The sequence below is a fragment of the Acomys minous genome (assembly GCF_964271855.1).
Source record: "Acomys minous genome assembly, chromosome: 2".
Lineage (NCBI taxonomy): Eukaryota > Metazoa > Chordata > Mammalia > Rodentia > Muridae > Acomys > Acomys minous.
In genome coordinates, this window is record NC_140484.1 from 135,447,173 (window position 1) to 135,460,430 (window position 13,258).

General features: G+C 36.5%; 2 protein-coding genes across 2 annotated transcripts; one reads left to right on the forward strand and one right to left on the reverse strand.

The window, feature by feature from the left end:
• Window positions 1-2,498: 2,498 nt before the first annotated feature.
• LOC311578489 (olfactory receptor 51G2-like) lies at window positions 2,499-3,458 on the forward strand (the record flags this gene model as incomplete). The annotated part of the gene is made up of 1 exon (XM_084748356.1): window positions 2,499-3,458. The coding sequence occupies one exon, from the start codon at window positions 2,499-2,501 to the stop codon at window positions 3,456-3,458; it is 960 nt and encodes a 319-aa protein (XP_084604482.1).
• Window positions 3,459-10,060: 6,602 nt separating this feature from the next.
• Window positions 10,061-11,968, reverse strand: LOC311578495 (olfactory receptor 52Z1P-like; the record flags this gene model as incomplete). Its single annotated transcript, XM_084748369.1, has 2 exons — window positions 10,061-11,007; window positions 11,959-11,968. 2 exons carry the CDS (start codon window positions 11,966-11,968, stop codon window positions 10,061-10,063), a joined length of 957 nt encoding a protein of 318 aa, XP_084604495.1.
• Window positions 11,969-13,258: the final 1,290 nt, after the last annotated feature.

Consider the following 13,258-nt stretch of genomic DNA (forward strand, 5'->3'; position numbering starts at 1 on the left):
TAAAAGAAATGTTGGCACTGAGGTAGTTATAGCTTGGGGACTCACATCTCTTAGGGCTATAGGAAGATTTATAAATTAACCTCACCTGTCACAGTAAAAGAGATTATTCTACATCATGTTAGACACCAGGGAAATAGTTAGGTGAGTGAAAATGGACATACAAAGCTGAAGATTTAAGGAGCAAAAGAGAGGTGAGTATTTATCAAAAGTAGAAGTAAAAGTACTAAAATGCTATTTTAGAGGACGTTTTTTTTTTCAGTAAGGAGATAATCATATCTTAGCTATTCGTGCTCATGCTAAAATATTTCAATTAGACTAGAGCTTTTCCAACTGAGAAGGCTTATATAAGGCACCCAAGACTGCATGGCTGATGGTCTTTTTCAATGGATTTTATGCTTACAGAAGGCAAAGAGATGCTTTCAAACTTAACAAATAAGGAATTGCAGTTTATAAACTAATCTTAATAACATAAGGTAAGCCTATGAATATGGATTTGACACAAGTCATAAACAACAGAAAGTAGACAGTCAAAAGCAATCCTTGCTACAGCTTTACAGGAGGATAGCTATTAGCAAGTAGACAAGCTGCATCATGTATGTGTATATTTGGGTAAGCAGAGAATCTATCGTGTATTTTCATAATAATATCTTAGTCCCAAGGATTTTCATCTTTGGGTGAAACTTTGTATTCCACTCTGTGCAGTGCTTTCTATTAGCACCAAGTAGAATTAAATGCACCTGGACAGGAATTTCATAATTATCAGTGGAAACTGACAATAGCATATGTTTAGTAGCCACTGGACGTAATTGAGATGGAATTGATAATTCTTACAACACAACTGCCCATATCACTTCAAGAAATTCCCACTCATGAGGATTTATCTATACTATTTTTCATTTCTACGGTTAGGAAAGACTTCCATTTTCCTCATTGTTTTTTCTGTCCTCAGCAGCAGCTGAAGCATCTTTTTGTGATTACTAATGATAGTGTTCATTTTAAATATTTACTATACACTCGTTTGTTGTATTGTTTATTTGTAGTTACAGCTGTGAATGTTTCTCAGTGAGAAACAACTGTGTGGGATGATATGTAAACTAATTTCCTTGGTTTGGCCATTATTCAGCATCTCCTTGGTTTCCAGTACAACACTGCTAAAGTGTTAGCAGACAAAGAAGGCAACTTTGGTATGCATAGAAAAGTATTCTTTATATATGATTAAAATTAATCTACATTTCAAGTACAAAGTATTTCAAGCTGATGTAGTATAGAAGCAGACAACAGTGTAAACCAAGAAGTAGCATTTTAATGAAGGAAGCAGCCAATTTTATTTTATTTAAATTTTGTATATTTCTCTTTGTTGTAAAGTTTTCTTTGAAAATTATACATTATTTCAATTAAGTATATTTTACTATATAATTAGCTTTCAAAATAGTAATCTAAATTACAGGTATTGTGACAGCTTTCAAAAGACCTGCACAGGTTCACGTCAAAGTATCAACCCGGAGAAGGGAGAATGCACACAAAGACCCAACCCTAACTAGAAGGCATTTGCAACTGATAGTGGCTGAAAAGGGAAAATCAATTTTTTCCTAGGTACTACCATTGGCACATCAACTACACTCCAAAGCAGACCCCATGCCTAGGTGTATTTGGCAAAAAAAAAAAGACTCTGTTTATCTGTTAATTTTATTTTATTTTGTGGTTATGTGTTTGTGTGTGTGTACATTTTGTTACGTTTTGGTATTTTTTCTTATTGTTTCTTACTTGTTTTGTTAGCTTATGAAAGAAATAGAAAAGGAGGTGGGGAGGTTCTAGAAGGAGTTGGAGGGAAAGAATAAACAAAATACGCATTATGTGAAAAATTTAAATAATAAAAAAAGAGCTACAGTCCAGACCCCAATCATCATTGGAATCTAATTGTCTGAAGAAATCAAGATGATGACATCACTTATACAACAGAATAGTTGGGGGAAAATGAGACTTGTGCTGTCCTAGCCTTGACTGATTTCTCTAAAGATGCCTTGCAGGATGCTCTAGCATCATGAATGAAAACCAACATCAAATTTAACCGGTTAACAAACAAACAAAAACAGGTTTAAATTTCTGCAGGGCTCTTTAAAAAAGGGACAGTGTGAAAACTGTACTTCTCAATAACATATCTTTGGAAATTGTTGAGTTGAAACTGTGGCTTCCAATGTGTGTGTATGTCCTCTATCTGGCTGGCTTATTTGGAAGCTCATTCATGTTGAAAGGGATGTTGAAGGTGTCTGCAGAAATGACGGACTTGGTGGCTAACTAACTATAATCATCAATGACAGAGACAAGGGAAATAGGATGGGAGTGGCTTAAGGAGTTATTAAAAGGAGGTACTAGAGCCTCTTTTGTTTACTTATTTTCTTTTTGGGATGTTCTATTTAAAATACAGATCCTGGCTTTGTCAATGCATCACCCACTAGAGAGTAATTGTGGAAGTGGATTGTGCCTTTACGGTCAGCTCGATGGAAACCTCAAACTCCAGCAGCATTGTGTCCACCACATTCTACCTCACAGGCATCCCTGGCTATGAGGAATTTCACCACTGGATTTCTATCCCATTCTGCCTCCTCTACATTGTTGGAGTAACAGGAAACTGTTCCATCTTGCACATTGTGCGGACAGACCCCAGGCTCCACGAGCCCATGTATTACTTCCTAGCTATGCTTTCCCTCACTGACATGGCCATGTCCCTGCCCGCCATGGTATCACTTTTCAGGGTGTTGTGGTCTATCTCGCGAGAAATCCAGTTCAATATTTGTGTGGTCCAAATGTTTCTGATTCATACTTTTTCCTTCACTGAATCCTCTGTGCTCTTGGCTATGGCCCTTGACAGGTATGTGGCTATCTGCCACCCTCTGCGATATGCTACCATCCTCACCCCGAAACTTATCGCCAAGATTGGAATTGCAGCCTTGCTTCGGAGTGCTATTCCACTCATTCCTCTCTTGGTTCGTCTAGCGTTCTTTTCCTTCTGCCGCTCCCACGTCCTTTCTCATTCTTATTGTCTGCACCAGGACATAATCCGCCTTGCCTGTGCTGACATCAGGTTTAATGTTATCTATGGAATGGTTGTGATTGCTATGCTGTGGGGCATGGATTCTTTGGGTATTTTAGTAACTTATGTTTTTATCCTTCACTCAGTGTTAAGAATTGCATCCCGCGAGGGTAGGCTTAAGGCGCTGAACACATGTGCATCGCACATCTGTGCTGTGCTCATTCTCTATGTACCCATGATAGGATTATCTATTGTCCATCGTTTTGCCAAACACTCCTCTCCCTTTGTTCACGTCTTCATGGCTCATATCTACTTAATGGTGCCACCGGTGCTCAACCCAATCATCTATAGTGTGAAGACCAAGCAGATCCGACAGGGAATCCTCCATTTGATCTGCCCCCACAAAGTCAATTCTTCTTCAATATAAACATCTTATCAAGACAACAGGGTTTTGGTACAAATGATGTGATATCATGGCTGATTTTCTATTCTAAGTATGCTGTGCTCAAAGTTGACAAAAATATGCAAAGCAGATTTAGAGGCAACTCAGTTACAGATAGGCTCTGAAGAACTCAATGTTGGCCAGTAGAACTAGACAGAATGACCTACGCAAACTTTTAAAACCATCCTCAGTTCTTGATTATGAGAGAGGAATACTATGTAAATCACTGCTTTTTCTATTTTTGCATGTTACTAACCTTACACTTGATATGAGGATTTATACATGAAATTTACCTTGAATTGTCAAAACCCAGATTATTTTTGATTGTTGGAATTCGATAATGTTTGACATAGAACTTAACATGACCATTTACATTTTTTATTATTGTATTTGAAATCTGTTTAATTAATTATATTTACAGATGGTAACAACTTGACTCTATACTAAATTTATACCATAGGTTAAAACAGAAGTTGTTGGCTGGCATGCTGCCTGTGTGTTATCTTGAATGCATGCAAGCTCTTTCTTATCTGGTGAGGTATGGTCTCTTTAGAAGAGAGCAACATCCATATCAATATTCTTTATTTGATTGTGGGAATGATTTTAGCTTTAAAGAATTCTGAGAGTAAAAAAAATTTTGAGAGTAATTTTTCCATTATCACACAGATTATTACGTGAAACTATAATCCATTATATTATAATGTGAGTTCTAATAAGAATTCAGGGTGAAGAACATATTTAAATATTTTCAAATGCAGGTGAATCCAGGTTAATTATTTAAAATTATTGGAAAAAGACAGCATGCTTTTCCAGATCTTCTCAGTAGGTGACTCTTCATTGTTCTTGTGTTTGTTTTGTTTTAATTATTTTTATTTGAGATTTTCACACAATATATTTCAATCACATTTTCCTGTCCCCCAGCTCCTCCCATATCCTCTCAACACTAATTACTAGTTAAAATTTAATCCTCTTCTGTCTTTGACTTGATTCAGTTCATAATTGCTCATAAATTGTGGAATAATAACTGGAAATTTAGTTCAGTTTTGCTAATAAACATCTAAATATTTGTTCTGAATGAAAAATAAAGGTGAAGGCAATATGACGTTGCCTCATATCTTCGGATTTTATCTGCCTTCCTAACTGACAATGTCTGTTCTTATATCTTATTCTCGCTACAGTCATAGAATTTGACTTAGATTGGTGTGAAAGCCGCCCTAAAGAATTACTGCATGTATAAACATCAAAGAAATAAACAAGTCACCGAGTAAAAGAATGGGTAACCTGGGTGTTATCTTTTTTTTAATACAAATGTTGTAATGAAATCACACTTCATACAATACAAAGATCCTAAAAACCTGAAATCAGGATTTCAAATTTTAGGCAGTTGGTTCACTCCTGAAGAACCTGACTTCCTCTTTGTTCCTAGAAAGTTTTTTTTTTAAATCTACCTATGTCTCTTTCCCCTAGTTTTGATCCTTTACTTGAGCCTACTTCTTGTTATATTTATATCTCAGCACATTTGAACAAAAGCATTAATTAAAATAAGCCAAGAGCTTTTAACTAAAACAGGTGAATATTTATTTATTTTAAAATTACAATAAGGATCCAGAGGGACCTAGAAAGCTACAAGAAGAACATTATGAAGGGGAGATCTGGGCCCAGGGGTCCTGTTCAAACTATGGCACCAACCAAGGACAATACATGCAGTAAACTTCGAACCCCTACCCAAATCTAGCCAATGGACAGGACATCTTCCACAGTTGAGTGGAGAGTGGGGTATGACTTTCACACAAACTCTGGTGTCCCATATTTGACCATGTCCCCTGGATGGGGAGACCTGGTGGCACTCAGAGGAAGGATAGCAGGTTACCAAGAAGAGACTTGATACCCTATGAGCATATACAGGGGGAGGAAGTCCCCCTCAATCACAATCATAGGGGAAAGGAGTAAGGGGAAAATGGGAGGGAGGGAGGAATGGGAGGATACAAGGGATGAGATAACAATTGGCATGTAATATGAATAAATTAATAAATTTTTTAAAAATTAAAATAACATTTCCTTTAAATACATCACTTAGAGAAAATAACATTACTAGCAATTGAACACTGCATAAGTTGATTTTGTTAAATATGACACTTTAAAATCACACTTAAATAACTTTACTCATGTACATGGTGAAATATAATATCTCTCCCTTTCTCCTTTTAAATCCACCCATATTTCCCCAAAATATACCTCCAACTAATTTTGTTATAACTCAGTAAGTCCAACTAGTTCTGCCAATGTGGGGCTACTGACTGGTGCATGGGAAAACTACCGGCAGCCACATTCTCATGACAGTAGTTCTAACACCCCCAGCATTTATCCACAGCCAATAATTTCTCAATAAGGGATTAGGATGGAGAACATCTACCCATTTATCCTGGGACTTCGCTGCCTTGATTTTGTTTAGGTCTTGTACAGGTATTCACAGTTTCTTAGCATTCATGAGTGTGATAGATATTATAAACATATAGATGTTGACGTACTTATATGACTTTGTTTCTGAAATATTTGTATTAACTACCTTGTCAACAAAATCATGCAAGCAAGCAATTCAACCTAGATGTTTTTAGTTTGCTTTTTATTAAAATTTTTCATGCATTTTGAGTTGCTTTAGATATATGTGCTAGAGAAGATATTTTAAGCACAGATCACATACACACATGCATACACATGGAGAGAGAGAGAGAGAGAGAGAGAGAGAGAGAGAGAGAGAGAGAGAGAGAGAGAGAGAGAAGAGAGAGAGAGAGAGAAGTATTTTGGTATTGCAAAATTTTATCCACTATATTACCTCTTGTAACTCATTGTTAGGAAAACATTTATAAAACATAAATTTTTAAAATTAAGGCAGCCATTCCTAGTAAAGTACATTTTGCCAGTGTACTTTACTATGTGTACACAGTGTGATTATGCACATCAGTGAAAAAATGAGTTGATGGCTTCCTGGAATTTCCCTCATTGTGTGCGAAAGCCATCGGGTGGTATCATTATATTGGTCTTCATCCAGCAATCATATTTAAAATCATGGGTAGCTTTTCTCCATCAAGATCAGGCGACACTACCTAGAAACAGCCATCTATATCTTAGAGTTATTACATATTCCCATCCTCTGGAACTCAGGTATAAGCGTTGCCTTGCAGATGTGTCAATTTGGGCCGCCCACCTCGCTAACATTTAGTCTCTGTATTTTTACCAGTTGTGAATTTCAGTATTAGTCTTTTATCTATTGTGAAGAAGAAGGAGGAGGAGCAGGAGGAAGAGGAAAAGGAGGACAAGGAGGAGATGGAGGAGGAGGAGGAGGAGAAGAAGGAGATGGAGGAGGAAGAGGAGGAGGAGGAGGAGGAGGAGGAGGAGGAGGAGGAGGAGGAGGAGGAGAAGCTTTGATATACAGAGAAATTGCTCAATGATCTGCCCGTAGGTAAAGAGTTGCTGAGAGTGGGAGAATCCATTTCCTCTAATGACAAGCTCCAACATAAGTTGTCCAATTCCAAAAAGTCAGCACTGGATACATGTATGGATGAGTGGTGCTAGATGGATCAATAGGCTGTATACGTGTGTGTGTGTGTGTGTGTGTGTGTGTGTGTGTGTGCGTGTGTGTGTATGTGTGTATGTGTGTGCGTGTGTGTGTGTGTTACGTAGATATGAATAATAATTGAAGGATTCGTGAATTTGAGAGGGAGCGAAGACATAGGAGGAGACTGATTGGAGAGGAAGGGACAGGAGTGATGCAGATATGATATCCATTTAAGAAAGTTTTCAACAAAATAAGAAGGCGCTCTTTTATCCTTTTTATTATTCAAGTATGGTTTTGAACTTTCTTTTAATTGTGGCAAATCACTTGTGTATTCTACTTACCCATTCAGCCTTTTAATTTAATTCTTTAAAGTGTAAAACATTTAGCAACCATGTCAAATAGCCACTTGAGTACACATTCAATATAGAGAAGACTTTATTCATTTATAAACAAAAGATGCCTTGATGAAAGGTTTTAAAGACACTCAATGCATTAATAAAAAACTCCTAGACCATGCATATGTATTACTTTGCTATATTCACAATGTAGTTTTTTTGCCCACACAGCATGGAAATATTTTAGGTTTTGTCTCATTCAGAAATGAATAGTTTGTAGTAAAGAAATGGTTTAAATTTCATGCTTATCTCAGATAGTCTTCTAGGTGAAAATGTATACACCAGGTACCGTAGGATGAAAATGTCATGACAGTTGGTTAATGGGACCTCAGTTAAGAAAGAAAATTACATATATTTATATGAGCTAACCAAAAGAAAATCATCCCTGATGGTGTACATATGTGCCCTAGTATCCAGGAGGCTAAGGAGGAGGATTATAAACCTGAGACCAACCTGGGTCTCAGAGAAAAATCAGTTAAAAAAAACATAATAAAAAATAAGCTATAACTTGAAGTTTGTAGGCAAATGAATGGAACTAGAAAAGATCATCCTGAGTGAGGTAACCTAGACCCATAAAGTCATGCATGACATATACTCACTTATAAGTGGATGTTAGCCCAACATAAATATCTTCTGAGAGACTCCATCACTGGGTAATCAGGAAAGATGCTGAGCCCCCAGCTGGACTCTGGGTACAGCCTGAGAGTTGTATGGAAGAGTGGGGGAATGGAAGAACCCAGAAGGGGGCTGCACAAACTCATGCACCAAACCAAGGACAATACCTGCAGAGAACCTAGACCTCCCGTTCAGTTCAGATATACCCAATGAATCCCTCATAGTTGGGCAGGGGGCTGCCTCTGACATGAACTCTGGTGCCTGAGATCTGATCACTTCCCCTTGGCTGAGAGGCCCTGCTGGCACACAAAGGAAGAGGATGCAGGCTATCCTCAGGAGACCTGATAAGCTGTGGTCAGATGGTGGGGAGGAGGGCCCCATGTCAGAGGTCTAGGGGATGGAAATAGGGAGGAAAAGGGAGGGAGGGTGGAAATGGGAAGATTCAAACAAGTGGATAACAATCAGGATATAATGTGACTAGATTCTAATAAATAAAAATGAGAAATGAAAATAAAAAAATAAAGTACAAAGAAAAAAATTAAATAGCCAAAAATAGCCAAATCTGTCCACTGAATGTTACTCTATGCTCTCCATGATAGTCTTATTAGGGATAGCCCTGACAGACTTTATCATTTTCAAATCAGAATATTGTACTCAGAGATAGTAAAAATTTACCTTGAATGCAAATCTGGCCAAATGCAAGGCAATTGTTTTTTTGTCCCTGAATAACTGTCTCTTAAGCTGATGTGACTTACTTCAGGTATGCTCCCCTGCAGCTAGGGTCCAGAGCAACCTGGTTTCTGTTCTTCTTGAGTCATATACATATACATATCTATACATATATACATATACTTATATATACACAGATATATTCATCTTATTTTGGGACATCATTATAATGCAGATGGCCCACAAAACAGCATGTTTGTAATATACTAATCCAAGCAAAGTAAAATTCTAGAATGTAAAATCAAAGTAACTTTAGTATATGAACATCTGAAAAAATTGTAAGAAGTAGATATTTTCTGGCAATGTAAGGGAAAAGCGTTTTAGTGATGGGCAAGTTGACTATTGACCTCTGGGAGGAGTGTTAGTCTGCCAAAGATGAGGTTCCTTATAAACTCTCCAATGCAGGATGTTTAGTCTTAAAAGCATATACACATGAACAATGAAAATAAACTTAGCAGGTCCTATATACATATATTTGTGCATATGCATACATGTATAAATAGGTGCATAACAAATGTAATTGAAGATCATAGATGCTATCAAATTAAGACTACTATGAAATGGTAGGATTTTAAGAAGGGTAATTTTGGGAATGGGGAGGGAGGAAATGGATGGGGAATAATACAATTATATCTCAATTAAAACCATTATCACTTAAATAACCAAACAATGTATCTTATATATAGGTTCTATACATAAACTGTATATTAGGGAGCTTGTGATACATGATCATTGCCTTTTATTATTTGATTAGTTAAACTGTTTATCTGGTGAGCATTTATGAATTCATTCATTTCTGTTGTTCTTGAAACTAGAAAAATTAGCAATTCATGACTTGCCAGAGCTATTGTTTTATTTTGTTTATGGACAACCGACATAAAAGAAGTAAATATAGGATTCAAACATAGTTAACTTGATTTAGTACATTGATTTTCCCTTGATTACTGTAGTATATTGATATGTTCCTCAGAGGCACTTATGTCCTGTTATCTTTCTATTTATGTCACAACAATAACCTTTGGAAATAATATGTTCCATAGTTTCATTATTTTATAACTTTTGTATTCATTTTTATTTTTGCATACAATATATTTTTATTATATTCCACTCCCATCAACTTCTACATTAATCCTCCCCACCTCCTCACATACCCAACTTTATGCTCTTTCTGTCTAGAATTCCATTTAACATTTTTATTGAATGTTAGTTGGTCCAGGCATAGATCAAAGCAGACTGTTTTGGGATTTTAACCCTCTCTTTTTCTCTTGGATTCCCTCTTCTTTGCTATTTCATCAGACTTGAACCGTTTTGAACATTGAACAGGATGCTACTACTCGCATCCTTATCTCTTTGGTCTTTATTCCATAAACAATGGGGTTCATGGTTGGGGGTATCAGTAGATAGAGATTTGCCAGGAGGATGAGGGTGTGCCTGGACACATGGTGCCCAAAGCGATGGGTAAAGAAAGAGAAAAAGGCCAGTGTGTAGAATATCAAAATGACACAAATGTGAGCCCCACAGGTGCCAAAAGCTTTTGTCCGGGCTTCCTTTGATGGCAGTTGTAGGACTGTTTTCAAGATTAGCCAGTAGGACAAGGAGATGAATACGAAGTCCATCCCTGTGGTGAGGAGAGCAGCTGAGAGGCCATAAATGCTATTTAAGGTAATGCTGTTACAGGCCAACTTGGCAATGCCCATGTTCTCACAGTATGTGTGATGGATAATGTTACTCCTGCAGAAGTCCAAGCGGAGAATAAGGAGAACACCAGGAGTGACAACAGCCACACTCCGGGCTACCAATGCCATCCCAACCTTGCCAATGAGAGAGCCTGTGAGCAGGGTTGTATAATGCAGTGGTGTGCAGATAGCCACATAGCGATCAAAAGCCATGGCCAGTAAGACAGCAGATTCAGAGAGGAACAGTGCATGGACAAAAAACATTTGTGTGAGGCAGGCATGAAAGGTGGCTGCCAAGGGGCCCTGCCAGAAAATGAGCAGCATTTGGGGTACCGTGACAGTACAGAGCAGGACATCGTTGAATGCCAACATGGCCAGGAAGAGATACATGGGTTCATGGAGGCTCCGGTCACAGACCACTATTGCCATCACCAGCATATTGCCTACCACAGCCAAGAAGTACATGAAGCTGAAAGGGATGGAGATCCAAATTTGGATATCTTCTAATCCTGGCACACCAGTGAGCAGAAAGAACGTGAGCTGAGTAGGTGTTGTGTTGAGTTCTATAACAGAGAGATGTGGAAGAGTTTCTTAACACAAGAAGCAAAGGATCTAGAGTAAATATTGCTAAATGCTTTAGTGCTAGTGAAGTCCAAATCACTTTTGGTGCAAAGAAAAGAGTGAAGACCATAAATAAGATCATTTTAAGTGAGAGAGCATTTGGGATGCTTTTCTGACAATTCTTTTTTTGCAGCATGTGTTTCTATGAAAACATGGGATTAGAAAGAGCAGAACTACTAATTGATGCTGGTTATTACAACCAAGTAATTTAAAGCCTTTTTGATATTTTATTCTAAATTTCTAGATCTTTTAAATAACTACCAAAGCATGATATTCTTCCTTTCTCCATCTAAGTAAAGGCTGAAGAGGACACTCCATTTGTTAAATCATTACCTGGTATACAACTGGCAGCAATCACTTCCAAATTCTTTAAGATTATAATTTAAAAAAATACACACACACATTGTCTCTCTTTCTTCCTGCCTCCTTCCATCCCTCTCTCAATTCCTTTCTCTCTTTATGTATGTGTACATGTGTGTGCATGCATGTGTGTGTGTGTGTGTGTGTGTGTGTGAAAGCATGCATGGTATATAGTGGGTGAAAAGATCAGAAGGTAACTTGTAGGTCCTGGGAATTGAAATCACATTCTTATTCTTAGCATTAAGCAATTTTCTTTGCTGAGACATTTCATGGGCCCCAAGAGGGAAATTCTTATTTTTTACTTGAAGGTTGTGAGAATTTCACTGTTGCCCTAAATTTTTTACTACCAAGAGAAATAATTTGATTCACTTGTCTCTCATTCATATTCTTGAATACAATGACTGGATGTTAAATTATTCATACACAAATTAGTACTGCTTATCAAGGATCAAGACACTAAATCAGATAGAAATCCAGACCATTGTTGATTTTCACTTAGAGAAATAAAGCCATAGCAAAGGTGCAAGGCTCACCACTATTCATCACCTAACCCTGGGGAGGCTGTCCATAGAGTAGAGAAATATCTATTTTAATTCAGATATGTCAGGAGAACAAGATAAAAATTTACCAATATTTTTAAAGATATGGGTCTTATTTTTATAATATTATTGAAAATTATAATTATATCATTGTCCACCTGCCCTCCAAAACTTTTCATTTATTCTCTTTGCTCTCTCTTTGAATTGGGGATCTACTCTTTAATTATTTAGAGCACAAATCAATATTTTACATAAAGATGGTATTTATATAAAAATGAACCAGATACAAAAATGTGCATTTTTCTCTGCCTTAGTTATAATACAGAAGAAGACACATTTTTTCACTTTTAGGACACACATGCCATAAATAAGAGTTTTTAAATAAAATTATGATAATCAAAAAAACTATTGATTAAAACACAGAATTAGGTCCACAGGTTCATCAAACACCTGAGATAGAAAACTCGAAGTCTCTAGCTTTGCTTTACAACAGTCACACAGAAATTATCATATACTTAAATAAAAGACAAGTCACATAACAGCCTAAGAATTGACAATATATTATATTAAATTATAATAATTAGAAACATTTATTTATACTTACTAATAATCCCTTTCCTAAAACTAAAGAAAATCTTTTCATGCCATGAAACACAAGTATACCAACTACTCTACTGTAGTTTATTATGCCAGTTTTATATAAGAAGAAACCTGGAATCTAATAATATACAAGCCTTGTTTATAAATCCAGAGATGTTAGTTTCAGAATCAATAATTTTAACTAATGGAAGAGTTTAATTTATTTCATAAGTTCATAGCTTTTGTGAGTCAATAAAAACATTAAAGAAAAAGTTTTAAACTTTCTGTTAATACCTTTTGTTGTGATATCCATAAAGTTGGTGTGAAATGGCCATGCCCTTGTTGTAGGAGCATAGAAGAGGGTTGTACATATACTTTTCTGTATTTCAAACTTACATTAACATCAACCCAGGGAATAACTTCTACCTGGGTTGAGAGGTCTTTTGAGAATTGTTTTCATTGAGTAACTGTTTGCACAGCTGAGACTAGAGTCAGGATTGATTATTTTACTTGATCATGTCTTTGACATGTCTGAAATATTTTCATATCTTTAACTTTATATGATTATTTTAAAATGTATAATAAATCTCTTTACAATGTATATGTACACTGTTGTAAGTTCAACATTCAATCCTCATATAATTCTGTAAATATACAAAAGCTTCCTGTTCAATGTCTTCTATGAGAACAAATGCCTCCAAAAACAAAATTAAAG